Source organism: Corvus moneduloides, chromosome 21 (genome assembly GCF_009650955.1).
Source record: "Corvus moneduloides isolate bCorMon1 chromosome 21, bCorMon1.pri, whole genome shotgun sequence".
Taxonomy (NCBI): Eukaryota; Metazoa; Chordata; class Aves; order Passeriformes; family Corvidae; genus Corvus; species Corvus moneduloides.
Genome location: NC_045496.1, coordinates 465,514 through 489,562, shown reverse-complemented (window position 1 = coordinate 489,562; position 24,049 = coordinate 465,514). Strand labels below are relative to the sequence as shown.

The 24,049-nt window shown below is 50.8% G+C and overlaps 1 protein-coding gene across 8 annotated transcripts in view; it reads left to right on the top strand.

The window, feature by feature from the left end:
- Positions 1–1,641: 1,641 nt before the first annotated feature.
- The window catches only part of MVB12B (multivesicular body subunit 12B), a 60,116-nt gene continuing 37,708 nt past the window's right edge, over positions 1,642–24,049 (top strand). Inside the window, exons 1-7 of one of the 8 annotated variants that reach the window (XM_032131294.1) lie at positions 1,642–1,677; positions 6,548–6,633; positions 7,673–7,795; positions 13,128–13,235; positions 16,252–16,348; positions 19,135–19,264; positions 19,559–19,681. In XM_032131294.1, coding sequence (XP_031987185.1) covers positions 7,682–7,795; positions 13,128–13,235; positions 16,252–16,348; positions 19,135–19,264; positions 19,559–19,681 — 572 coding nt within the window. In that variant the 5' untranslated portion in view covers positions 1,642–1,677; positions 6,548–6,633; positions 7,673–7,681. Of the gene's footprint in view, positions 1,678–1,938; positions 2,077–6,515; positions 6,634–6,653; positions 7,529–7,672; positions 7,796–13,127; positions 13,236–16,251; positions 16,349–19,134; positions 19,265–19,558; positions 19,682–24,049 lie in introns of those variants that run through there. The other 7 variants (XM_032131292.1, XM_032131293.1, XM_032131297.1 and 4 more) reach the window with 7 other exon arrangements.

Sequence of the window (24,049 nt, the reverse complement as noted above, 5' to 3'; positions counted from 1 at the left end):
ACAGCCCTGATGATCAAACCCGAGAGCTCCCCTGGTCCTCAGCTCTGCAGGCACATCAGCACCTGGCCAGCCGAGCTCCTGCCTACCCCAGAGACAGCCAGAGAGGTGCAAAACCAACCTGGAGACACCCACAAAAGGAAAGAGAAGGGCTGTTGGCTCAACCACTCCTGCTCGGCTCAGATTTGCTAAAGCAGTGTAGAGACAGTACAAATAGGACGGAAGACACAAACCATTATCCAGGTGAGAAAAGAACAAGCTGAACAGACCTCCTCAAAAGATGGCCAAATCAAGCAAAAAGACAATGGGAGAGGGGGAAAAAAAGGGGAATTACTATTTTAGTTAAAGGCAGAATATCAGTCAAGGAAACATCCTGTGACCATAGAGATGGACCCTCTGACAAATGCACCACCCTGCCATGTGGTACCTGATTTTGTCAATGGGAGGAAATCTGGGTGTCTGAGTGAGATCCTTCTCTTCTAAGTCACAAAGGCCAGGCTCCCCACACAAAGAAAACCCTGGCATCATGGAAAATCGAGTAAACCAGCTCTATAAAGGATCGGGGGAGACCATCAGCTCCAAGGGAATGAATAATGTCTGATAAGAGCTTTTGGGAGGGCTTTCGACTTGACCAGTAACAAAAATTCTCCAAGCTGTTCTTAACCCTTTGGTATTGTAGTTTTTCACCTTCACAGAATCTCTTGCTGCACTTCACACACATCACTTCTCAGCCTCTCACAAAGGGGAAGAGGTTTCTGCCCTTCTCTTTAATTCACATACACATCAACATGTTTCCTTCTCTCTCTTATTTCATTCTTCACCCCAGGATTTTATTATTCTGCTTTGGATTAGCAGCTCCAACTCTCTGTCTTGCACCAAAGGCTACTGATGTCAGCCCCTACACCCATCTTGCTGCTCTCCAGACGATTGTTGTTGACTTTGCTTCAGATAAGGTGCTCAAAATCCAGTGCAGGACAGCTGCAGGATCGGTTCATGTAATGATGGCTATGAACCATGCTCCTGTCCCACGATATGCTGCAATTCACATCATCTGCTAATTCAATGAGGGCATTGTCACTTTCAACCCTGGCATGTGATAAGGTTGAGCAGAACCAGACCTTTGCAGACCCTCCATTCGGGATGTCTTCCGTGCTGTGAGTGGACCCCAAGGCTGCTGGTCACCCAGCCAGGCAAACCCTGGCCACTTTGGACCATATCTGTTTAATGTGTTTTTCAGGCCATGGTGAGACAGCGCATCAAATATCTTAACGAATTCAAGGTAGCTCCTGAAACCGCTCATCCCCCCAACCCCAGGGACTTTGATAACCAGCTTGTTTGACACCATTTGCCCTTCCTCAGCCCACAGCAGCTGCTGCCCATCTTCTGCATGCAGCCTGTTTCAGAAGGAAGAAGGAGGTTACATTGACCAAATCACAACTATTCAGCCATTTCCACCTGGCACCTCCCGTCTGCTCTGGGGCCGGGGGGGCTGTTCGGAGCATGCTGGGGAGCTCGGCCGGGCATCGCCCTGTTCCCGGGGAAGGGAGGTTTTCGCGAGGTGTCGCCCCCGGCCCTGCGGGGCCGTGACGGGGCCGAGCCCCGCTGCCCGGGGGCGCGGGCGGGGCCGGGCCGGGCCGGGCCGGGCGGAGCGGCAGGAGGCAGCGCTGCGCGGCAGCCGCGGTGAGTGTCCCGTGGGACGGGCCGGACCGCGGGGCTCGGGGCGGGGGTCGCGGGGCGGCGCAGGGGCCGGGCCGGGCGGGGCGGGATCTGGGCCCTGCGCGCCGCGGTCCGGCCGCGGTGCGCGCGGAGCGGCGGCGGCGGGAGCCCGAGCCCCGCCGTGAGCCCCGGGCCCGGGGCCGCCCCGAGGCCTGCCCGCCGTCCGCTCCGCTCTGCTCCGCTCCGCTCCCCGCCGCTCCCCGCCGCCCCCCGCCCCGCGCCGCTCCGCCCGGGCCCGCAGGCCGCTCCCCCGCCGCCGCTCCTCCCGCCGGGCCGCGCCGCGCCGGCTCCGCCGGGCGATGAGGAGCTGCTTCTGCCTGCGCCGGGGGAGCCGCGACCCGCCGCCCGCCGCCCGGGCAACAGTTAAGTGTCCCCGCACCCGCCGCGGCCCCGCTGCCGGCCCGGACCCGGCGGGCTCTCGCGGCTCCTGCGATCGGCCCGGCGGGGCCGGCGCGGCGCGGCGCGGCGGGAGGAGCGGCGGCGGCGCTCACACGGCCGCGGCGCCGGGCGAGGCGGGCGGGCTGAGCCCCCGGGGCGGCGGCGGGAGCGCCGCGGGCCGGGGCCGCCGGGGCTGCCGGGGCCGTCGGGGCTGCCGGGGCTGCCGGGGCCGGGCGTCGCGGGCTCCTCGCGGCTGGGCCCGGGTTGGAGTGCCCCGGTGGCCTCCGTGAGACCCGGCGGCTCCTCCGAGGCTGGGGTAGCTGCAGGAACGGCCCTCGGGGACCAGCCCCAATGACCTTGACCTGCTCTGGAATTTACTGTAAATTCTTCTTGGTGTCGGTTAGAGAAAATAACAAAACTCCTTCTGTTTCGTGTGGTCTTTTGCTGCATTGGTAGCATGGGCCTACCTGACTGCCCGTTTTTTTACCTGTGCTTAGTGCATGGCTGGAGGTGTGACACTGGCTGACTTCTTACAGCCGGGCCAGGGCAGTGACACAGAGTTGCCTGTGTCTTTAAGTATTCGCGCCTTGCATCGCCGAGGCTTGCAAGCTTTCTCTGAGGTTTCTGGAGAGATTTTCAACGGTCCAAGAACACCAAACACCAAGCTTCGGTGTTCTCTGCACGTTCCTAGAGCTGGGGCATTCTCAGCTTGGTCACAGTAACACTGAAACCAGACAGGCTGGGTGTCAGCAGGTGTGTAACTGCTCAGGCTAAAGCTTGGGTTTCTCCATTTTGTGTTTTATTTTAACTGAGTGAGAATGTGCTCATCTATCCTTTAGGGAGCCTGTGTGTTGTGTGGCAGGTTGGGAGTGTCATCCCTATAATTTTTAGCTGAGATGGCCTTCCCTACTAGACGAAGGCATATCTTGAGCTTCTGGAGGTGTGAAATAAAGCAGACAACATCTCACTCTTGTAGCATGTGCTTCTCTGACAAAGCAAATCCCAGGCTCAAGGGTACTGGTAGCCCCCAGGGACCCGTTCATACCTCTGCCAAGATAGAAATAACTGAAGTGAATTTCATTTCAGTTTTGCTGCCCTGTTGCCAGGTCATCTGTGTTTGGAAACCTATTTTGGTTTGAAACCGGACACTCTTCAGAAACGTGTGTCCCTAGTTAGAAGTGCTGTGAAGCAATATAGGGTCTCAATTTTGCTCATTCTGTCGCTTAAGTTCCTGTTTCCATACCATTCAGTCACAAAGTGTGGATTCTGCAGCTGGTGCAGGGCAACGGTCTCCTATGGGAGCCTGTGTGCAGAGGTGATTCCAGACATGCCTTCGATGGGGGTGAAATGTGACACTGAAATTCTTCCTGTTTGTGATGGTGGCCTCCAAGGCCCTGATGCTGATTGCCACTGCAGGCTCCTGTTTTTCTGATTGAAACTATGTCCTATTCCATGAACAGAAATAGAAAGTTGGCTGGGGCCGTGTCCGGTTCCCGGACGCAGTGGGAGCGCAGGCGTGCGTAGGAGTGCAGCAGGGTGGCTCCGAAGCAGCACACATTGTGCCAGGAGTGCTGCCTGCCTTCGTAAAGGGATGGAGTGACAGGCTGAGCAGGCGGACGAGGCTTTGAGCAGCGTGTCTGCCTTGGTTTATGGGACTATTTCCCACAGACTGCAGGCACGCAGTGAGGTAGTTGATATTTTTTTTCCAGTTTTGCCTTAGCTCATACTTTTCTGCTTGTGGGAAGAGCAAGCCAGTGTCAAAGTGCAGGGCTTGTAGCTGGAGGAAGAAACAATAAGACCATTCTCCCTCCACGTCCCTGGCTATTTAACTTCAGAGCTTGACCCGCTTTGCTGGCAGCATGATGTTTCTGTGGCAAATACATTGCAAGGCCTGATCTGGTCATGTACTCACCAGCTCTTGAACTTGTTGAAAAGGAGTACTGAGAGCAAAAAATGGTCTAGAAATTACAATAATGCATTCATTTCTGAAAGTGGGTTCTTCTGCTGTATATATGTCCCAGCCAGAGCCCAGCAGTGTGTGTGGTCAGTCACCTCAGTGGAGCCAGCAGAAAAGTATGCCTAGGATAAACTAATAAAGGCGGATGAGCTACAAAGGAAATGGGAGAGAACAAGCAAAAAGGATCTAAACAGACAAACTTGGGAGTGCGGGCAGAAGGGGAGGTGTGTGTGACTGTGGGCATGGGCTGTGGGAAGAAGGCCGTGCCAGAAACTGGTGGTCCCAGAAGACCTCTGCTGCAGCTGGGCATCAAGATCTCTGGGACACTGCGCCTCTTGCCTTGAGGCATGTCTGGTTTGAGGGTTGGGAAGCATTCGGGATAGAGCCAGCAGCATGGTGGCTGCTTGTCCGAGAGTGCATCCTGTCCATCTCGTCCTTCAACCATCCCACCCTGCTCTGCTGCTTGGGGCTGGTGCTGGCAGGATGCATGGGGACTTTTTCTGTTAGAGACACATTCTTTCCCCACTGGCTTTGTCTGGGCGGCCCCACAGTGTTCTGAAACTTCTTCCTGCCCCAGAGCTCACATCCGGCTTCCCTTGGCTGCTGGGGTGTGCTGGGGACTGGATGTGGCCCCACAGCTGAGAACGACTTCCAGGGAGCATGCTCCCAACTAATGGGAAAAATGTTCTTCTCATTGTTTGGCCTGTTCCCAGAATAACCCTGCAGTGAGTGGTTTGGCACAGGCAGCTTACTGCAGGATGCTGACGGGCCATATCCTGGGCTGAGTGCTCGGCCACTGTGATGGTAGGTGAGCGTGCAGGTCAAACTCACATTGCTAAAGAGAATTAAAATAACAAGCTACCTAATATGGCTATTTATAGAATCCTGCTCCTTAATTTAATCTCCTCTTTCACTGTTTGTTTTTTTCATTTTTAAGTTAAAAGGTGCAATGGAAAAGAAACCAAACTTTGTTGACACCCTTGGGAAGAAGTGCAGTGTAACTAATGGTCTGTGTGATTGCCGAGCCAGAGACTCCCCTCTGACCTGTGCGGAGTTCACAAAAACATTTATCCCAGTGTGCAAACAGACTGCTGCTACTCCATGTCTGTTCTGGATGCATCCTCAGTGCCACTCGTACAGCAGGAAGCTGCCCAGCGTGACTGGCCTGGTGTGGCAGGGCCTGGCCATGCTGCAGTGGCCCCAGCAGGTTCACTCCCTGGGCAGGTGCTGTGCCTGCCATCCCTGTCGGCTGCAGGCACGGGGCAGGGGAAGGTACTGGGCTCGCTGGCACGGAGCTTGGTGGCCCTTGCTGCAGCAGGTGCTGCTTGGGGCCCTTACGCCGGTGCTGTGCCGTGTTGCCCCGTGGCATCCACCACGGCGAGGCAGAAAGCCCCACGCCCAGTGCTGCTGCCATAGAGGGGCTTTGTGTGAGCCAGCACAAAGTGAGGATTGATGCCGTCCCCCTCCCCCTCCTGTGCCGAGCAGGGCTGCAAATGGCTCCCACAAAGGTGCCCTTCTTCCTTCGCTGAGGACGGGGTGCTGGTGGGCTGAGGGAGACTGCTCTGCGGCACCACGCTGTGGGTTGGAGCACCCACCTTCCCCCCATCTGTGCTGGTGCCTGGGACCTCCTTGTCCTCAGCCTTTCCCAGGCTGACCTGGCAGCTGCTCCAGTTCCTGCCGGGGCAGCTGGCCCTCCCCGCAGCAGGCCCCAGCATGGTGAGACGGGACCTGGGCAGTGTTCAGCAGCAGGCACTTCACGAGGGCACATTTGGTGGAGGCTGCTGGCACCGTGTGAGCAGATCTGCTTCCCCACAGTGCAGCTGCAGCTGTGTTGGAACCTGCCGTGTGGTGTTCTTAACACGCTGGGGAATACCATAATTTACCTGGATTTCAGTTCAAAATGGCCTAAGAGAAGCTTATGTCAGCATCCATTATCTTCCAGCTCCTCCCAATGGGTAGTAACAAGTCACCACACTGTTGAGAGTGACTTGAAAAAGTTTCAGAAAACGTTCGTGAAGAACAGATTGTAAGCTCTTTGTTAAATTCACATTATGTTTGTTCCATGCTGTATGTTTGGGGTTCTGCCTTATTTGCGAGGCACCCAGGTGAGCTGTGGTGTGGCGCGGGGTCTGTCGTGGCTGTGCTGGTGCCTCCAGTGTTCCTGCAGCAGGGTCCTGTGCTCTTCGCCCACTCTGAGGACGGGGAGCCTGCTGGGAGAGGAGGGCGAGCCCCTGTGGCTCAGGCTGTGCTTACCATCATGCTTTGAAGGTTTGAGCTGCTTTGGGAGTGAAGAGGGTTCACTTTGCTCTGTGTGTGCTGGATGCGTGTCCCGGTGCCAAAGCAGAGCTCTCTCCTCTGTTTGGTTCATCAGCAATGGTGTCTGCGCCATTACTGGTCACTAGCATCTGTTGTTTTGGACTCCTCAAGTGGTCTGGCTGTTCATGTGACATTATTATTATTTACATAGGGCCCAGACTTGCTCTCTTTTATTGCCTGCAGCACGATGTTTGTTCAGACTGGGCATTGTGAAGTGTAAACCCAGGTCCCACTGGCACCAGTACTCACCTCTGCCTTTTCTAGAAGCAGTAAGTAACCAGCCGTCTAAATGGCCTAGAAATGCTGGGGTTTGATTGCTCTGAGGAGGGAATTGAATTAGGCAGCTCTGGTTCACGGCTTGCCTGGCTGTGCAGCAGTGATGCTTGTTTACACAAAGCACTTGCCCTTTTGTCTTGGGGTGTGTGGGGGGCGGTTTCCTGGGGCATTCCTGCCTGCTGAAAGCCAGAGAAGACTTGCTTTAACTGGCTGCCTCTGCAGGAGACCACATGCTGAGGCAGTGACACCTCTCCCCATCCTCCACCTCAGTTGTTTCAGCCCCTTTCTTGTCCTCTCCTCCTGCTTCCTGCAGCAGCATCCCTCCGAAATTAGTTGGTCTTACCTGCTTCTGTCCCTTTTGCCTATCTCCCTCCCCTGATGTTCTTGGTGATGTGTCTCTTCTGGAAGATGCTCGGGCCTCCTCAAGGCCTCTCTGCTTTGCACCAGCCCACCCTGTGCTTCCTCTGTGCTCCCTGGTGTTGAGGCTCCCTGCAGCCAGTGCGGTTCTGCATCCAGCGCCAGAGACATCTGTGCTGCTCCTTGAAAACGGTCTGGCTGAGGGGGGTGTGATGGGACTGAAGACTCATGGGGGAGCCCCAGCATGTCTTAACACCCACAGTGAATGGGGAACCTCCCTCTAAAGCCATTAGGAGCAGATTTCTTGCTGTTTAAAATGACAGAGCTGTTTCAACCAGCCTGACTTGGGGATGAAATTTGTTCTCTTTTTGGGAGGGAAGGGGTTGAGCTTTCGTTTTCCTGTCGTTGCTAGATGGAGACCAGCCCACGGAAGCAACAAAATAAGTCTCAGAGGCTGCCAGCCCAAATTCCAAACCTATTTGGCATTGCACAAGTTTACACTCTTATCAAAAGCAAATGAAAGTGCAGAAGGTGTGTCTGGCCTAATCCTGTGTTTACCTTGGCCGTCTGTGGTGTGTCAGCACAGGCACTGTGGCATGCATGTGTGCTCTTGGTTCTCTGGCTTCTGCTGGGGTGTGCTGCCCAGCAGCCTTTAATTCTGCTCCTTTCTTCCAGGATCACTCCATGATGCCTGAGGTGCGAGACCTCACCGATGCCTTGCCCGACCTGCCGATGGATCCCATCACAGGCGTTGGTGTGGTCGCATCCCGGAGCCGAGCACCGACTGGATATGATGTAGTAAGTAGAGCTGTTTGAGCTGCTGCTGCAGCTAATGCTTTGTTTCTGCACTAATGTGGCTTTATTTTGTTGGGAACAGCAAGTTCCAGAGAACTTACCTTCAAACTGAGCTGTGAGAAGTCATTTGGTAGCCAGCTGCCCATCTTTCAGCCCACAGCACTTAGTGCTTTCCTTCAGCAGGGGGTTGTGGGTGCAAATGTGCCACTTCATCTTTGCCACTCCAGAGGAGCTTAATTTTCTGGAGGAGGGGTTTACAGAAATAGCTGACCACTGTGGCAAGCAAATTTAATAATCCTAGTAACATTCATCCTGAAGGAGTCCTAAGTATTGTACAAATTATATCTCTAAATAAATGGATCCCTCATCAGCTGTTTAATCCCACATACCAGCACTGCACAATGATGATGAGAAGCTCCAGAATGGGAATCAAAGAGTTTTGCAACAAGCTGAAATTGCAAGGATGATTTTGATGGGCAGAATGCAAACCTCTAAGATTTGGCAGGAGACTGGCAGCAGGAAAAGGCAGCTGGATACAGCAGAGATGAATGTGTGTGTAGATAAAGGGAGGTCACTGTTCAACAGCTGCTTGTTCCTTGGATTAGTCATAGATTAGTGTCCCAAACTGTGAAATACAAAATACTGACCTTGCAGTGCTCTACAGAGAAAGATTTGGCCTGTAGTTCATCTGCTCCCCTTTCTGTGTGTCCTGCTCCAACTGTGGTACACCACATCGTTGGGTTTCCAGAGCCACACAGCTTGTGTGGTGGGAGTGGAAGCCAGCTGACTTGAGGCTTTGCTCGCACCTCTTCAGCTCTGGATCATTGCATACCTTGTTTACAGTGAAGAAGTAAAATGGATCAGGCTGAAGTAAGGACACAAGGGGGGGGGAATTGTGAAAAGGCTTCTTAAAGACCTGGGAGGTTTTTACATTTACTGTGTTTTTCCAAGTGCTCATTACCTGTGTGAGCCAGGCTGTGTAATTAGCTGCTTGCCCTGATAAAGAAGCACGGGACAGTGTGAGACTCGTGATAACAGAATTGCATTTTGCCTAAATGGCTGGGCAGAGAGAGCACTCACCCCAGATAGCCTGTCTGTGGCTTAATGGGGAGTTGCAGTGCTAGCGCAGTTTAAACTAAACGTGATAAAAGAGTCTTCCTGTGGCTTAATCCAATTATGGTGGTGGTGTAATGCTGGTGAATGTGGGTCGCTCTCTCCCAGGCACAGTGAGGAGCTGCCTTTGCTCTGGTTCTGCTGCCTCACTGTCTGTTCACAAGGAGCACTGTCTGCCCTTGGAGCAGCCGTGGGGCAGTGCCTGCTGTCTGCTGTCCTTCCCCGAGCACGGCTGCCACGCGCCAGCCACATCAGCCCTGCAGTGTGCCTGGGTGCTGCCAGCCGCCCTTGGTGTCCTGTCTCCTGTGCCGCACCCGCTGTCAAGGGGCCGTGCTGGGTGCCACGCTGATGTGACAGGGGACAGTGGCAGGCAGGACTGTCCTGCTCTTGCCTGGGTGTTCGTGAGGGTGGCTTGTCTGTGAGTCAGCGCACTGGAGCAGTGTGTGGTATGCCAGGTTGCCACTTCCCCATGACTTCTCTGGAACCTGGTCTGGCCCAGCTGAAAGCGTGAAGCTGAATGTGTGCAAGTGCACTGCTGAGCACAGCAGAGAAACTGTGTTCTGAGACATGGGCAATGTGCAGACCTGGGTGGCCTTGGGATCTGTGTTCCTGCAGATATGCCGTTTCCTTAATGAGACACTGACAGCTGATTGCTGTAAAGCCTTGAGGAAGGCAGCTGTGACAGCTGCATCCCAGAAGCGTGCTCCTTGAAGCCCTCATAGTCAGAGGTGCACACTGCACCCTGGAGAGGAGAACCACTCTCATCTTTTGGGAAGCATTAACAGCAGTGTTTCTTGGGATGTAAGGTTCCAGTGGCTTTGTGTGTCACTACAGCTTCCTGCAGCATTCAGTTCTACAGGTGGATTCAGAGTTGCATGGGAAAGTATTTCCTCATGTAGTTTCACTGGTGGTTTCAAGTTTTGTAGTGAAGTAACCAGCTCTTCCTGAGATACCAGTGTTATTTATAGGCTTTACCAGTTCCCCTTCCATTTGTATCCTTCTCCAATGAACATCCTTTCCCCTTTCGTTCTCTTTAAAAGAAATCTCCAGGGGCATAGGTGCTTCATCCCAGGTGTAAATCAAATGCTTAGAGATGTCCAGGTCCATTTCCCAGGTTCACATGGAGCCCCAGGGCTCGGCCTGCTGCCCATCTGGAGCTGGCAGGCAGCAGTGCCTAGGGGGTTGTCTTGGCAAATGGGCCAGAGCTCTTTTTTCCTCTGTAGTTCTTTAGTTAGTCCATAATCTCTATTGCCTTTGTGTCTCCTTAGAAAACAAATCCACTACTGGCACTTGTAATGACTGGCCAGGCCTTTCACAGCTGAAGCACCAAAGACTTGATTTTGCCAAAATATACAGAGTGTGTCTGAACTTAGATTCCTGAAAATCCAACCAAACTGGCAATACTGAGTGTCTGGGTGGGGAGGAGAAGTGGGAGGCAGGAGCCTGGGATAGGAGAGAGGTGTGGTTCCCGTGCAGCCATGTTCTTTGCTGCAGGCTGAACACCAGTTCTGTGGTGGGGTTTGCTCTGGGGCAGCGCCCGAGCGAGCTGCTCACCCAGCAGGAACAGCCCTGACTCTGCCAGAGGGGCAGATCACCCTGTGGGGCAGGAGGTTTAAAGGCCCTGCTTGCCAAAGAGCTGACTGTGGTAGCAGTAGCCCCATTCTGACTGCTGTGCAGCAGGTAGATCACCCTGTACTTACAGGGCTGTCACTTCCTTACTGCATGTCACTGTCAAGTCCGCTGTTTGTAGCACATGGGTGAGGAGTGTCTTCCCCTGGCTTCAGGAGGAGGACCATTTCTTGTGCCTGGGGTGCTGTGTGCTCAGTGCCAGGTGCCGTATCCTCTGTCTCGCATGTTCCTCGCCTCTCAGCCAAGGAAGGACTGGGCAAGCTGGGGCTGCAGAGTGCTTGTCCTGCTGGCCAGGTCTGCTGCAGCCTCTCCCACTTGGCTCCTGTCCTGAGGGCATGCAGATTAGGCATGGCTCTGCTTTGAGAGCTGCTGAGACTTCTCCTTTGCTTGCAGGAGCCCAGCAGGTGATGCAAGAAGTTTCCTGTTTATATTGCTCTGTTTTCTTTCCCCATGAGTTTTCTGACAAGTTCATTCATGCTTACATTCTCCAGGCTTGGAAAAAGTCTTCAGCAGGATGATGTGAAGGAAGAGCAGAGCACTCAGGGTGCGTTGCTGGGGATGTTGCCTGCAACTGTTGCAGTTTGGCAACTAGAATTAGATATTTAGAATTATATTATATTAGATTTAATTGGAATTATATTAGATATTAGAATGGCAGGGCTTTTCATAAAAAAGGGTCTGATTGGAGGTTTGGAGGTGTTTTCCTTGTTAGGTTGGACTGTGACAGTGCCAGGCCTCCCTCCAGAGGGGCAGCAGTGCCAGCACGGGGGCCCTTCAGATGCCTCGGCTGTGATGCAGCTGTGCCCTGTCAGTGAGTGGTAGAGAAGATGATACCAACTGAAGTGATGTACCTCAACCTCAAAAATGCGGTATTTTTGTAAGTGAAGTTCCTTAAGCTTTCAGAGGTTAGCTAAAAAGGGCATTTGATAGCAAGTTGTAGCACCAGTTTTGCAGTTGGATGTGTTGCTGCTTGTTGATTTTTGGGCATGTTAACATAGCTGGCTAGCACAAAACTTGAACCATGTCGATTAAGAAAGTGATGAAATCTTAGTCTTGTCTTTCTAACTGTTTCTCACAAGGTCTGCAGTTCAAGCTGACCATCCCTATATGCCAGCAGTTTTCCCAAGCAGACTGTTTCCTGAGTATCTTTTCGCCAGGACTGACTTACCAACTGGGGAGGGAGATGCATGTGGATTTTACATATTCCTAAACTAGCAGTTCAGGAAAGATTTGAATGCAAGGAATTGAAATAAGCAAAAAAATTCACCAAAATCCTATTCTAAAATGTGGCTGTTTAAAAATCAGGCATATCTCTTTGCAGAGGCCTGAGCACAAAAGCTGTGTGTGTTGTACAATGGTTCGAGCTGAGCTGGGGCTTGTGAACAGCAGTTGCCAAAATTCGGGGAGCAGTCGGTGCACTTTGCTGCTTTGATCAGACCATAAACACTTGTCTCCCTGCTGCACTCGGGATAATCGGAGGCCTTGTCAGCACACAGCTTTTGCTTCCTGCGCCCTGCACAGTCTCAGCTCAACTAAACACGGGTGCAAATAGTGACAAGTGTCAGCTCTTTGTTATCAGGCTGCTCTGGGGCCAAGGGCTCGCTCGGTGTGATTAGGCTCACAAGAGCTGCAGTGGAGCAGTTTGTCCCATCTGAGAGGCATTAGGCAGAAGTTCAGCTGTGCTGCTGTGGAGCTTCAGGCTGCGCTGGAGTCTCCTGTTGGAGACGTCAGTTGGGTGTTAGTCTGATGGGGTAATCTTGTTTCTGCTGCCCTTCTCCTTGTGTTTGCCTTCTTGCCTCCTCTCTTGCTCAACAACAAATGTTTTGGGGCCAGGGCTCTTACCAGCTTGCTCAGTGCGTGGTGAGTGCTCAGCTGCTGAGAGAAGAGCCCTTCCCCAGTACATGGTGCTGCCTCCTGCCCACTCCTTGAATCAGCTTGAAGTGAGATTTTCTCCTGCACATCATGCTTAACATGCATGTGTTCTGGGGGGGGTCCAGGGTCTGTTTCCTTACCCACCACCATCGTGTGCCATCAATTCGGCTGGATGTGGGGTTGCATTGGAAAGGGACATTTTCAGGGTGTGTCCTTGCATGCAGCTCTGCTGCTAAAATCCACCGGTCACCAGGGATTTCCACACCTGCTGGAAGCAGCTTTTTGACCTGGGAGCCAGAATTCCTTGATGGCTTTCCATGAAAATAGTCCCAAGATGGGTCAGTTTCTGTGCTCTGTCTTCAAGGACCCTCCCAGCATGCCCGGGGTGCCCTTGCGTGTAGGGTGGTAATGAATGCCTCGATGTGCTGACTTTTCCAAACTATTGTTTGGAGACTGTAACCGAAGTTGCAGTTTCCTCATTAGAGTAGCCTTTGTCAGAGCATCTTTAGTCAAGGGTCTCCTGAGAGACAGCATTTTTAGAACTTCTTTTTATACCTCCTCTTGAAAGTTCTTTGCACTGCACCTTGTGAAGAAACTAATGAGATGCTGTGAAAGTTTGGGCTGCTGTTAATTAGGAGAGGTCTGAGGAAGAAGTACTGCACATGTATTAACTTTATCTTGGCTCACATGTCTCCTCTCTCCCTCTGTCTCTTCTTTGCAGGTTGCACAAACAGCAGATGGCTTGGATGCTGACCTGTGGAAAGATGGCTTATTTAAATCCAAGGTCACACGGTACCTGTGCTTCACCAGATCATTTTCAAAAGAAAATGTAAGTCCGTTTGCTGAGTGTCTGCATGATTTGCATCTGTGCCTGGTATGCTCTTACCCATAAGATGATTCATTTTATGGAGCCAATTATAATTCAAGCAGGCGTTTCGCTGAGTTCGGGTGAGTAAGGAGGCAAACTGCAATGGCAGGATATTTGCCTGTCTGTGTTTCTCATGGAAAGAAATTGCTGACAAAATCTTCTGCAATAAAAGCAGAAAAGGGAACGTTTGCATTTCAGCAGCCTCTCACACTTGTTTCCTGCTGCAGCAATGGGTGCTGCACACTCATGGTCCTGATTGATTTCTAACCCAAATTCCTCAAGAAACAAACAATGCAGGTAGTGTTCGTGAAGGAAATACTGGTTTCTGAATCCAGGGGCATCACTGATATTTTATTGCAGGATTAGCTTGGTGTCTTTGTTGGCTTTGGTGCTGATTCTTGAAAATGTGCCCACATTGTGCATATGCTACCACATTCTTGTAATTTGGTCTGACTATTAAGTATAAGTTACTTCCTGATTAGCGGCAGTTTTCTGCCCACACTTTCTGTGGAGGAGAGGAGACTGTGCAGCAAGAGCTTCATGCATTCTGCTGTGGTTTTGGTTGAGGCTACTGTGAAAACTTTCTTTTTTCTGGAGGAACTGTTGACTTCTGCAATGAATGCACTCCATCTAGTGGGTAATCCTGCTTTTGGTCGCGCTTTGGATATTCACGGCGACTCAGTTGGCAGGGTCTGGAAGTACCATTTTGTACTTGTGCTTTCACCATGACGGGAACAGAAAAGTGATGGCAGCTTCAGGGGCTGCTCACGGGTCCTGGCAGGAGAGCTGGGGATTGCCAGTTCCCAGCATTTGACCTTTATTCTATCCGCTTCCCTGCCTGCCTCTATATTAAAGTAAAGCTCCAGAGCCATGGGAAATATCACTTCCTGGGGTGGATGGACAGTAATTGTGCTTTTCATCCCAGAGTATGTGCAGTTGCAGGAATAGTAGCCCTGGAATAGGCAGGGAGGCTATTAAATAGGTTTGTGTGATTTGAACATTAGGTTTATCTGTGGCTACCTGAAATGTGAAGTTGTCAGAAATAATTACAGGACAGTAGCAGCTGCTGGCAGTGTAAATACCCTCAGCTGGTGCCTGTTGGACTTTTGACAGGAACCCTGGGCTCAGCATGGTTTGGGACTACCTTCTTCATATTGATGAGGCATGAATTAAAGCAAAAGCTTCCCCTTCCCTCAGTCCTCTTGGCCACGTGGAATATATGATGCGCTTCCCTGTTGGGAGCATCTGAGGGCTGAGAGGCCTCAGTTCCCTCATCTGGGAGGAAGGGAGTGAGAGGCTCCTCTCTCTCCCCCGGATGCTGATGTGTTGCTGCACTTTGGTTGGGAGTTTTACCATTCAGGGGTTTCTTTTGTGTTTAGCAAAACACTGGGAACTCTCTTCTCCTGAAGAGCATGTTGTAGTTAGGAGAGTTAATGCACTTCAGATATCTGGGTTAGAGCAGAGTCAGTCTGCAGTGCCTGTTTAGCAGAATCATCATTCTCAACAGTTTACAGTATCTGACCATTATAAGGACCTTGCTGTGTCTGAGTGTGGGGAGGCCCTGGATGGTGGGTCTCACAAATGGGGGGGCTTTGTCCCCTGCTCCGCTGTGCACGTGGCAGAGCTGACTCCCAGGGTTCCAGCAGCTAACAAACTCATTGGAGGCACCTCTCCTACCTGTCTGCTGCTGATGGAGGAGTGATCAGTGGTTCAGCAGAAAGTTGCCACTGATGTAACACACAGACAGCTTAAATAAATAAAACATGAAAGATGAATCAGCAGCAACTACTTTGTCTGCTGTTTGCTGTGCCAGGACCATGTTAACTGACACATTCAGGCTTGGCAGCATCCAGCACTGCTTGCTACAAGATGCCCTGGACATGGGGGGGTCAGAGGCGTGTGGGGGCTGCCCAGCTTCAACCTCTTCATGTGAGCAGAGAATGTGTGCCACATTTGTGTCTGGTGGGACAGGGCTGCAGGTGTGCTGACCCTGCTGGTGAGGAGCTGACCGTAAAATGCAGAACCTCCCAAAAATAAACTCAGACCTGACCTCCCCTTGTTTCAGAGCCTGCAAATATAAATGTTTTGTAAGTAGTTCAGTGAAATAATCAGAGAGTACAGTTTTGTCTGAAAAACTCTTGCCAGATAAAAACGAAAGTAGGTGCTTAGCAACCAGTAACAGTAAAACTCACTGACATGGTTTGATGGCTTGGGATGAAATTTTAGTTGTTCTGTACTGTGTTGCTGTTTATAAAGGCTGTGCAGTACCTAAAATGTGAAAATCTTTCATATGTGAACCCAGATTATTGGCAGCAGTGCTGGTTTCATCAAAAACTGCAAAGAAAATCTGGTCTCTAAACCATTGTGGAGACTGTCACTCTGAATTGAGCTCTGAGCTCTTCAAGCCTTGATTAATAGGACAGGGCATGAGTTCAGAATTCCTATGGACTCCAAATGAAGTTCGTAATTCCAAATGGCCTGTGCTTCTGGAGTGCACTGCATTTGGAGCTAGAACCCTGTCTATTCAGTACTAATTAGCTAATGCATGTAATAACTTTGGCTATGTGTGCATAAGCCATCATCCTGTAATGCTTTCTGCTGTTGCTGTCATGGAAATGTCATGTTGCTGTGTAGATGTAGAGTGTGTAAGAACTGAGGGGACCTGCTCAGTGGATGAGTTGGTGAAGGTAGTACTTCTAACTGCTGTGCTTTCAGAGGGAAGAATGTGGTTGTGCTTCCAAGGATCTGGAAGTATGGCAGTGGATGAGGTGTTAGAATTTTGAGTGTTGAAAGTTGTCCGGTATCTCCTAGTCAGTCATTGTTTGGTTCCTGCAGAGAGGACTCTTGCAAGGGTTGGCTTGGTACATTCTTCCCATTTCTGAAGTTGTGGTCAGATAAAATGGCCCAGCAGGGGGAAGATCTGGGGTGTAATTTGGTGACATTGTCATAATCAACTGTTTCTTTTCTCTCTCCAAAGAGTCATTTAGGCAATGTCTTGGTTGATATGAAGCTTATTGATATCAAGGACACTTTACCTGTAGGCTTCATCCCCATCCAGGAGACCATTGATACACGTAAGTTGACATCTATTCCTCAGTCCCACTCCGCCAGTGCCTGTGTGGTCAGGCAGAAAAGGGCTGTGTCCCAGGCAGAGGGTCACTCTTGGCACTGTTGCTCTCTGGGGTGGCATGTACACATGTAGGGGCTGCAATAAAACAGCCTTTGGTTTTCTTGTCCTCCTCAGGCTGTTTAATGGGGCTGCCTGTCTGTCTCCACTCACCTGCTAGAGTCCCATGGCTCCGGGGCAGGAAGAGAGAGTTTATTTTTTCATTTTGAAGGGTGGACTGGGCCTAGCAGGAGCAGAGCTGCTGTGCCAGGGGATGTTCACAAATGCACTGAAAGGAAGGGGTTGTGCTCGTGGCGCCGGGTCTGTGCCCCCCCACCGTACATCTCCCGCCGCGAATGAACGTAGGGCTGGGGGGTCAGCTATGCTTGTGCTTGCTGAGACAAGGCCCAAGTGTGGTGTCCAGGGGGAATACCATCCTCGTTTCTGCAAGGTAGAATTGCTTCACTGCAGCATTTAAGCGAGCAGTTCCCAAACAGTGTGTTCAGCTCCCCTGGGACTCGTGCCAGCAGCAGCTGGAGCCACGTCTGGTGGCAGCCCTGTGCTGTGCAGCAGGCACAGGGGCGTTGGGCTGCCAGGGGACAAACCCCATGGGAGTGGAGCGTGAGAGGATGGCAGGACTGGTGCTGGTGCTCGGTGTGCAGCTGCTAATCACAGAAGGCTGGTCCCAGTGCATGTCAGTGATGAAATCCAGCCTAGGAACGAGCAGAAAAGGGTTACATGAACCTGCTTTGCAGGGAGTCATTCATCTGGGGCTGCAGCACGTGAGGATGGGTTTTCAGTCACTGTGATCTGGTTCTGATTGGAACCTGTGGCCTGGAAGTGAAAGGCTCTGAAGACCATTCCCTCAGGTCACCCTCTGCTTCTAGAAAATTCTTGGGCATGTGTGGTATGAGGTAGAATAGTTGGCTTATCCTGCTCACCCTTGGTAGTGCTGGACCTTACTGTGTGCTGCTTCAATTCCTGTGACAGTCCTGGTGGAAAGGTGGAAGGGGGCTTTGTCATTAATTTGAAATGCATTGGGTTGTAACTGTGACAGCCTTAAAGCAGAGGCACTGCCTGGACTAAGGAAGTGGTGTGAAAGAGAACATAGACAAAAGCAAATAGTCAGCTTTGTACTTACAGATAAAGTCAAATAGGAGGCACTGATTGTGTTCAGAGTTAGATTTGTGGTTACAGGTGTCTCTGTGCTCCTCTCTAAGTGGCAGCTGACTCGCAGTTAGTACGTGTAATACAGTACTCCTTAGTACTTCCTGAGAAGATTTTCAGGAAGCCTTTAGGATTTAAATCCTAGACTCCTAAAATCAGTTTTAGGTGCTTCAAACAGAAGCCCTACTTTTTCAAAGCAGGAGAAGACTAGACTTCAGGGATGCAGGTATTTACCATCTCTAAAAACAGCACTGTAACTGCAAGCTGCATGCACAGCTGCTCTATTGGCACACCTCACACTGTCTGTAGGTTATTGGTGCTAGTGCAGCAGCACATTCCAGAGGCTGGGATGCATTGCTGTTTCCGAAGGTGCGGATTACGAAACAGGAGGAGCCTGTGGAGGCAGGGCTGCTTACCATCTGTTGAAGTGACAGCATCTTTTAAGTTGGAAGGTATTTATTCATATTAAGATGAAGGGTTTTTATTTTGCAGGCACTTGTTTGTAGTTGCTCGTTGTTTCTAGATTTTCATTCAGCATCTGCTCTTTAGATTTTCAGCATATCAGTAGACTTCTGTCCTGCTTTCCAAGTGCCTGCATCCAAACAGGAACCTCACCTGGCTCACCCTGAGCCTCCTTAGGATGAGATGGAGCATTGTTCTCCAAATCCGTGTCTGTGTGCCAGTGCCAGCTGTGGTCACAGACAGCACCAGAGCTGGCTGTGGATTGTGTCTGCATGCTGGTAAACAGCCTGAAGGTCTGTGAATTCTTTATGTGGATAAGCCTTAACTCTGATGGGCTTGAGTTTTTTGTGATGGATAACATGGAAATAAGTGGAATTGCTCTGTGACACATAGCAGAAAGGGCTGTGCAGTGCGTTCATCCACCCAGAGCACAGGTCAGAGCAGCACAGCTGCCTTGTGGGAGGTCCTGGCAGTTACTGCCTTGTGAATCTGGTTTGTCCTTACAAAGAACCAGGGCAAACATGCTGGGAGTATAATTTCTGTGCCTGCTGACTTGATCAGGAGATGTCACTAACACTTGGGATGTGTGAGATTTGGACAGACAGCTCTTACACTCAACCTCTCTGCACGGCAGGCTCTGCCTGCTCCTCCTCACAGTGGGTTGGAAGTAGCTGGTTGGAAGCACGTAGCAGAATGAACTGACTGGTTGTATCAGAAGATTCCAGGTACATTCCTAGAGGCAGTGCTTGTGGGAGGAATGTTTAGATATGGCTGTCCAGGCCAGCAAGGCAAACATTACCTGGGAAAGAGCAAGGGAGTGCGAGAGGCATGCGGAACTGGCAGAGTCCCCTGCTGTTCTGTGCTGTGGGGCAGCACCGGGGCACACGTGGGAGCTGATCTCTGCAGCAGGCAGGAGGAGATCTGGTTATTGCAGTGCCAATAACACATCTCCTGACAGAACAATCCTCACTGAATGGCACTGCACTGACTGGTTTGTTGATATATGTCTGTTCTTTGGCACCAGTTCTGCCATAATTATCTGCCTAATATCTGGAGAGTCTATAAATAACATTTATACTCTAATCTTGCATAAAACCCACCCTGTATTCTGGGTTGTTTTTGCAGAAGAAATAGCTTTCAGAAAGAAGAGGCTGTGCATTAAATTCATCCCTCGAGATTCTACAGAGGCAGCGATCTGCGATATCCGAATCCTGGGGAGATCTAAGCAAGCCCCTCCTCAGTACACGTTCATAGGGTAAGTACCCCGCGCTCCGAAGCTGTTGGCACGAATGCAATTAGAGCAAAGCAAGGCACCCAATGCTCCTGTAATTACCAAGTAGTAGCTTGTAAGAGCTGAAGCTTATCATTAGAAAAGTCCAAGTAAGTACAAGTGTTACTGAGTTTCATGTGCGAATTAACTCACCCCCCCCTTTTTTTAATTACTCTTGTTCTCACTGACCAAGGTGTTTGTGAAACACATCAGTGCCTGCTGCTCGTGCATGTGTGCAGCATTTGTTTGTAGCACTGATGCTTTGTGTTGGTTCCCCAGGGAGCTGAACAGCATGGGTATTTGGTATCGGATGGGCAGAGTGCCCCGCAATCACGACTCCGCACAGCCCGCGGCTCCTCCCGCCCCAGCGCCAGCTTCGACACCCGCTCCCAACCTGCCAAGGTAGGTTTTCTGCATTCCAGCTCTTTCTGCTTGATGCTGCATGTCTTGTGGTTACTAACCTTGCCTGGGAAACCAAGACCAGGGTGCTGCATCGGTGTGGAATGATTTTGTCACAATCTGATGAGGGAATGTGCTGTTTGTTGAAGTATTTGCCTGCTGGAAGTTCCTTTGCCTGTTGTTTTGTAAAGAAAAATGGGTGAAGCCGCCAGAAAAAAATAAAAAGCCTTCAGAGGAAGGGAAACAGCAAAGTGTACCTTTCCTTTGCTTCAAACTATGCAGGATGTTGTGGTTTCCAACACATACATGTGGGTCAGCTCAGGAGGGTGAGCCAGAGCTGCAGCCATGCTGATTGTTCTCCTTGACCAGAGGAAGGGAGAAGTGTCTCTACAAATTTTATAAGGGAAACAGGTTTTGCTCATCTCTGGGATCAGTCCATTCATGGTTTGAAGTACTGGTTCTTGGCTTTTTATTTTTTTGAACCCAGTTGCTGAGCTCCAGTTATGAAGCTGACATGAGTGTGCACAGCAGCATGCTCATCTTGCAGTGACTGATGGGAGCAGCACTGCTGAGCAGTGGTGTCTGTCCAGGCTGTTCTCCCTGTATGACAGACAATATTTTTGTGTGTGTATAAACAGATGTGCTGGTGCATACAGTTTCATGTATCAGTAGTCCTGTACTGAGAGCTTACTTGCTGGATACTCTGGGCAAAAAGTGTTGTTAAGCAACAGACCAGCCCAGACAGTGATTAAACTGAGCACTTTGCACCCCTGACGTCACTCTGAAAGCACAGCACCCAGTGTGAATTGTGCTCCTGCTGCAGAGGCTCATAGACTGGGCTGGGCCATTGCCAGGGGACAGCACATTCTCCTCGGGTCACTTTGGGCTTTTGCTTATTTAAGGGTACGTGTATTTTTGCACTAGGCATATTCTACACTGCAGATACCTTTACACTATTACAGTAACTAGTGAGAACTAGAATTTCGAAGGAGACAGCAGAGAGGAATTCCAGGGTCCAGTTTGTGTACAAAGGTCATTGTATCACATGGGTGGAAATTGCTCACGTCCTTTAGATTCTTGATTTACAGGTCATTTCAGAGTTACGCTTTTAAACCGCTGCAATGTGTTCACCAGAAAGCTATCAGGTACCTCCTTAAGGCAGGTGCGTACATTTGAACCTTCACCCATGACCCAGACTGAAATCCACTGTCCTGTGGTGGCTCTTTGAGCTCTGCAAAGCATTTGGGTGTTTCTTTCACTGAGACTTTTGCTTGGTCACTTGCCATGCCCTGGCACAGTGCTTGCTGTCCTGTACTGTCAGGTGTGCTGCAGGCAGAGATGCTGTCATGCTTCTCAGAGATGGAGGCAAAAGAGATGAAAAGCCAGCAGTTTTCTGGAGATTCCAGGCTGTCCCACTAGGACATGAGATGTTATTTTGAAGCTCTGCTGGACATAAGCTAGATGCCAGCCCAGGCCATGTGAGATCAGAGAGAAAGATGTCTTAATTTTAGAGCACAGATTTTCATTTTCTTTCTGCAAGAAATTCTGTCTGGGCAGATTTCCACAGTAATAAAAAAAAAAATTATCATAGAAAGAGAATGTCAATGGCAGTGCTTAATCACTGAATGTGGAAGGGTCACTTTATGGCTGACCAGGGAAGGCTGCAGAGCAGTGTCAAAGCTGCTGGGAACAGGGCCAAAATTAGAGCTCAAAGCATCAGTGACAGTCTGAAAAGAAGTGTTTACAAGGCTTATATATTTTATAACCTCTTGTTGTGCAGTTTATGGTTTACAATGGCTGCAAGGAAATTGGATCAGTTTTGTTTTACTTGCCAAATAAAGCAAATGTCAAAATAGTCAATATAAAATGTATTCTAATTTGGCTGAGTTAAACCAGCCAGTATGCAGTGGAATAATTGAATGTTACATTAATGCCTTGTAGTAAAACCCACCTGTCGGTAGCCAGCTCCACTCTCACACCCCATGTGTGATTTACAGGTAACTTTTACACTACCAGTCTGATCATTCAAAGCATCTTTCATGTCTTTTTTTTACTCTGGTTATTTATTATCCAATATATTTTTTAAGAAATAGAAATATATATAAAGGTGCATCCTGAAAATATTTAATTATTACAGGGAACACAGACAATTTGAAGGCCTCTTCTAACACTATCAGCAGTGTGGTGAGTTACTCAACACAGTGTTTGTGGAAGATTGTGGTCACAAGTAATCTGTTTATTTTCACGTCACCATAGAGAGAGGAGATTACACCGGCAGCCAGTTTGCTGTTTTATTCCATGTGGATATATCCTGACAGGAATAGCAGTGAATTGTTCTGACGCTGCCTCAGTAGTGAGGGAGAATCGGTGAGCAGTGCTGCATGGAGCACTGCAGAGAGTCTGCTGTTGGGCTGGTCAGATATCTCAGCTGCTCTCTTCAGTTGCTGTCTGCATTACAGAATAATTCTGAATCAAGAGGGGGCTTTGGAACAATTGCTAACACTGGATATAAACCAAACCCTTCTGTACAACTAAGCCTTCTAAAGTAGAAGGACTGTTTACTGTGGGATATATTTACTTCTGCACTAGCCCCTCTGCTCTGTGGTGTAAGGTGCTGATGGCAGTGGATGGTGGCCCATCAGAGTTGTCATGTATCAGAGGTGTGACCTCCACAGGTTGGTGCACATCAGCAGTGCTGTTTCTGCTGCTCGTGTCACAGGGTTATGGCTCACAGTCTGGGCTGCACAAGGAGAGGCTTTGTTTGGTAGTTGTGCTGGACTGCATATGGTATTTTTCAGCTATTTCTTCTCCTTTGTGTTTTCTACTGCAGGCATCTGGCTTAATGGCCTCTAGCAGCAGCCCTGGCACGTCCTGGTGAGGGTGGCATGCTGTGCCATGGAGCATGGCTGTGCCATTGTGCAGGTCATCAGGCTCCTTTACTGTCTTTTCTCTCTAACTCCTGCGACAGCTTCTTGGCACTAATGGCCATCTGAAGAAATGCTTTTTCAGGTTCCCATCCTGCTGCCTTCTGAAGGATGGCTTTTGTAGGCTCGAGTTCCATGAGGAGGGAGCTTGATGTCACTTCCCTCAGTACCTCTGCTCTGTGCACGAGGCTTGTGCTGCATGGCAGCCATCATTTTGGGGAGCAGGGAGGTACTTCTCCCCCAAGAGGCGGTGGTTACAGGTAACTCACCTGACCTTTGGCACACTCTTGCTTCACCCAGCCTGTGCATCCATGATTGCCAGTTCATGGGCTGGGGACTTGCAGAACAGCCCATGTCACGAGTGCTTGAGCAGTGTCTCAGGGCTCAGCTCTGCCATGCCTCAGACTCTGTTGGAGGAGGCTGGAGCAGGATTTGTGGGTGACGTTCTCCTGTTCGAGTCTGGTTCCAGCGTTTTGGGAGCAAGTCCTTGACTGCTGTGAGTCCGCGCAGAGTCAGCCGCGAGCCATTCTGCCTTGCAGCTGCCTGTGTGGTGGCTCCATCCCTCCTGTGGTGCTCTGTGAGCCTGGGTGGCTTCTGTGGCTTGGGAGCACGTTCTGCATCCCTTCCCAAGGTGCAGCAGGAGCCCGTGCCACTGTCACTCAAACAGCCCGATCAGAGTTTGTCAGCTGCAAGCAAGATGTCAGTCAGTGCTGTTGAAGTGTGTTTTACAGTGACAGACATAATTGCACTTAACTTTTGCGTGGATGTTATCAATCTGTGATGGATACTTTGGGGAAAGGAGCACTCTGATTGCAGATGATGTGTCACAGGCATTTAATCTTCCTCTTGGAGAGACCAGGATTCAGTCACAACTTCCACTCGTTGATGTGAGGTTTTGGAAACGTAGATTCGCACTGACCCTGGGAATCGTTCAGTCATTTGGTTTGTGAGACTGTCATCTGAAAGGTTAATGATTTACCTGGAGAGGGAAGATCTGGCTGCAATCCACTTGCATTCCTGTTGTGTGTTAGCACAGCAGTGGGTGTGCAGGTTCAGAAGGGCACAGCCCCTCTGGCTGCGTCCCGGGATGTCTGTGCAGCAGGTGCTCCGCACCGCCCTGGCTGGAGCCGTCCGGTTCCACAGCAGCTCCTGTGTGGCCACAAGGCCCCATGCTGGCCGGTCCCAGGGAAGGTGCTGGTCCCTCTGGACTGCCCCAGCTGGGGCACGATGGCCGGGACAGAGCAGCGTGTGCTCCCGTCCCTGGTCCTGCCGCACGCTGGGGCCCGGGCCCTGCAGAGCGGCTGTGCCACGCCCGGCCTGGGGCCAGCCCGTGGCTCCGGCATGACCCATGTGGCTGAAAACCTCAGCCCTGGCAGCTGTGGGTCCCTCCCTCCCTGCTCAGAGCAGGTCAGTGTGTGCTACCAAGTGCTCAGGGTCCAAGCGCTGC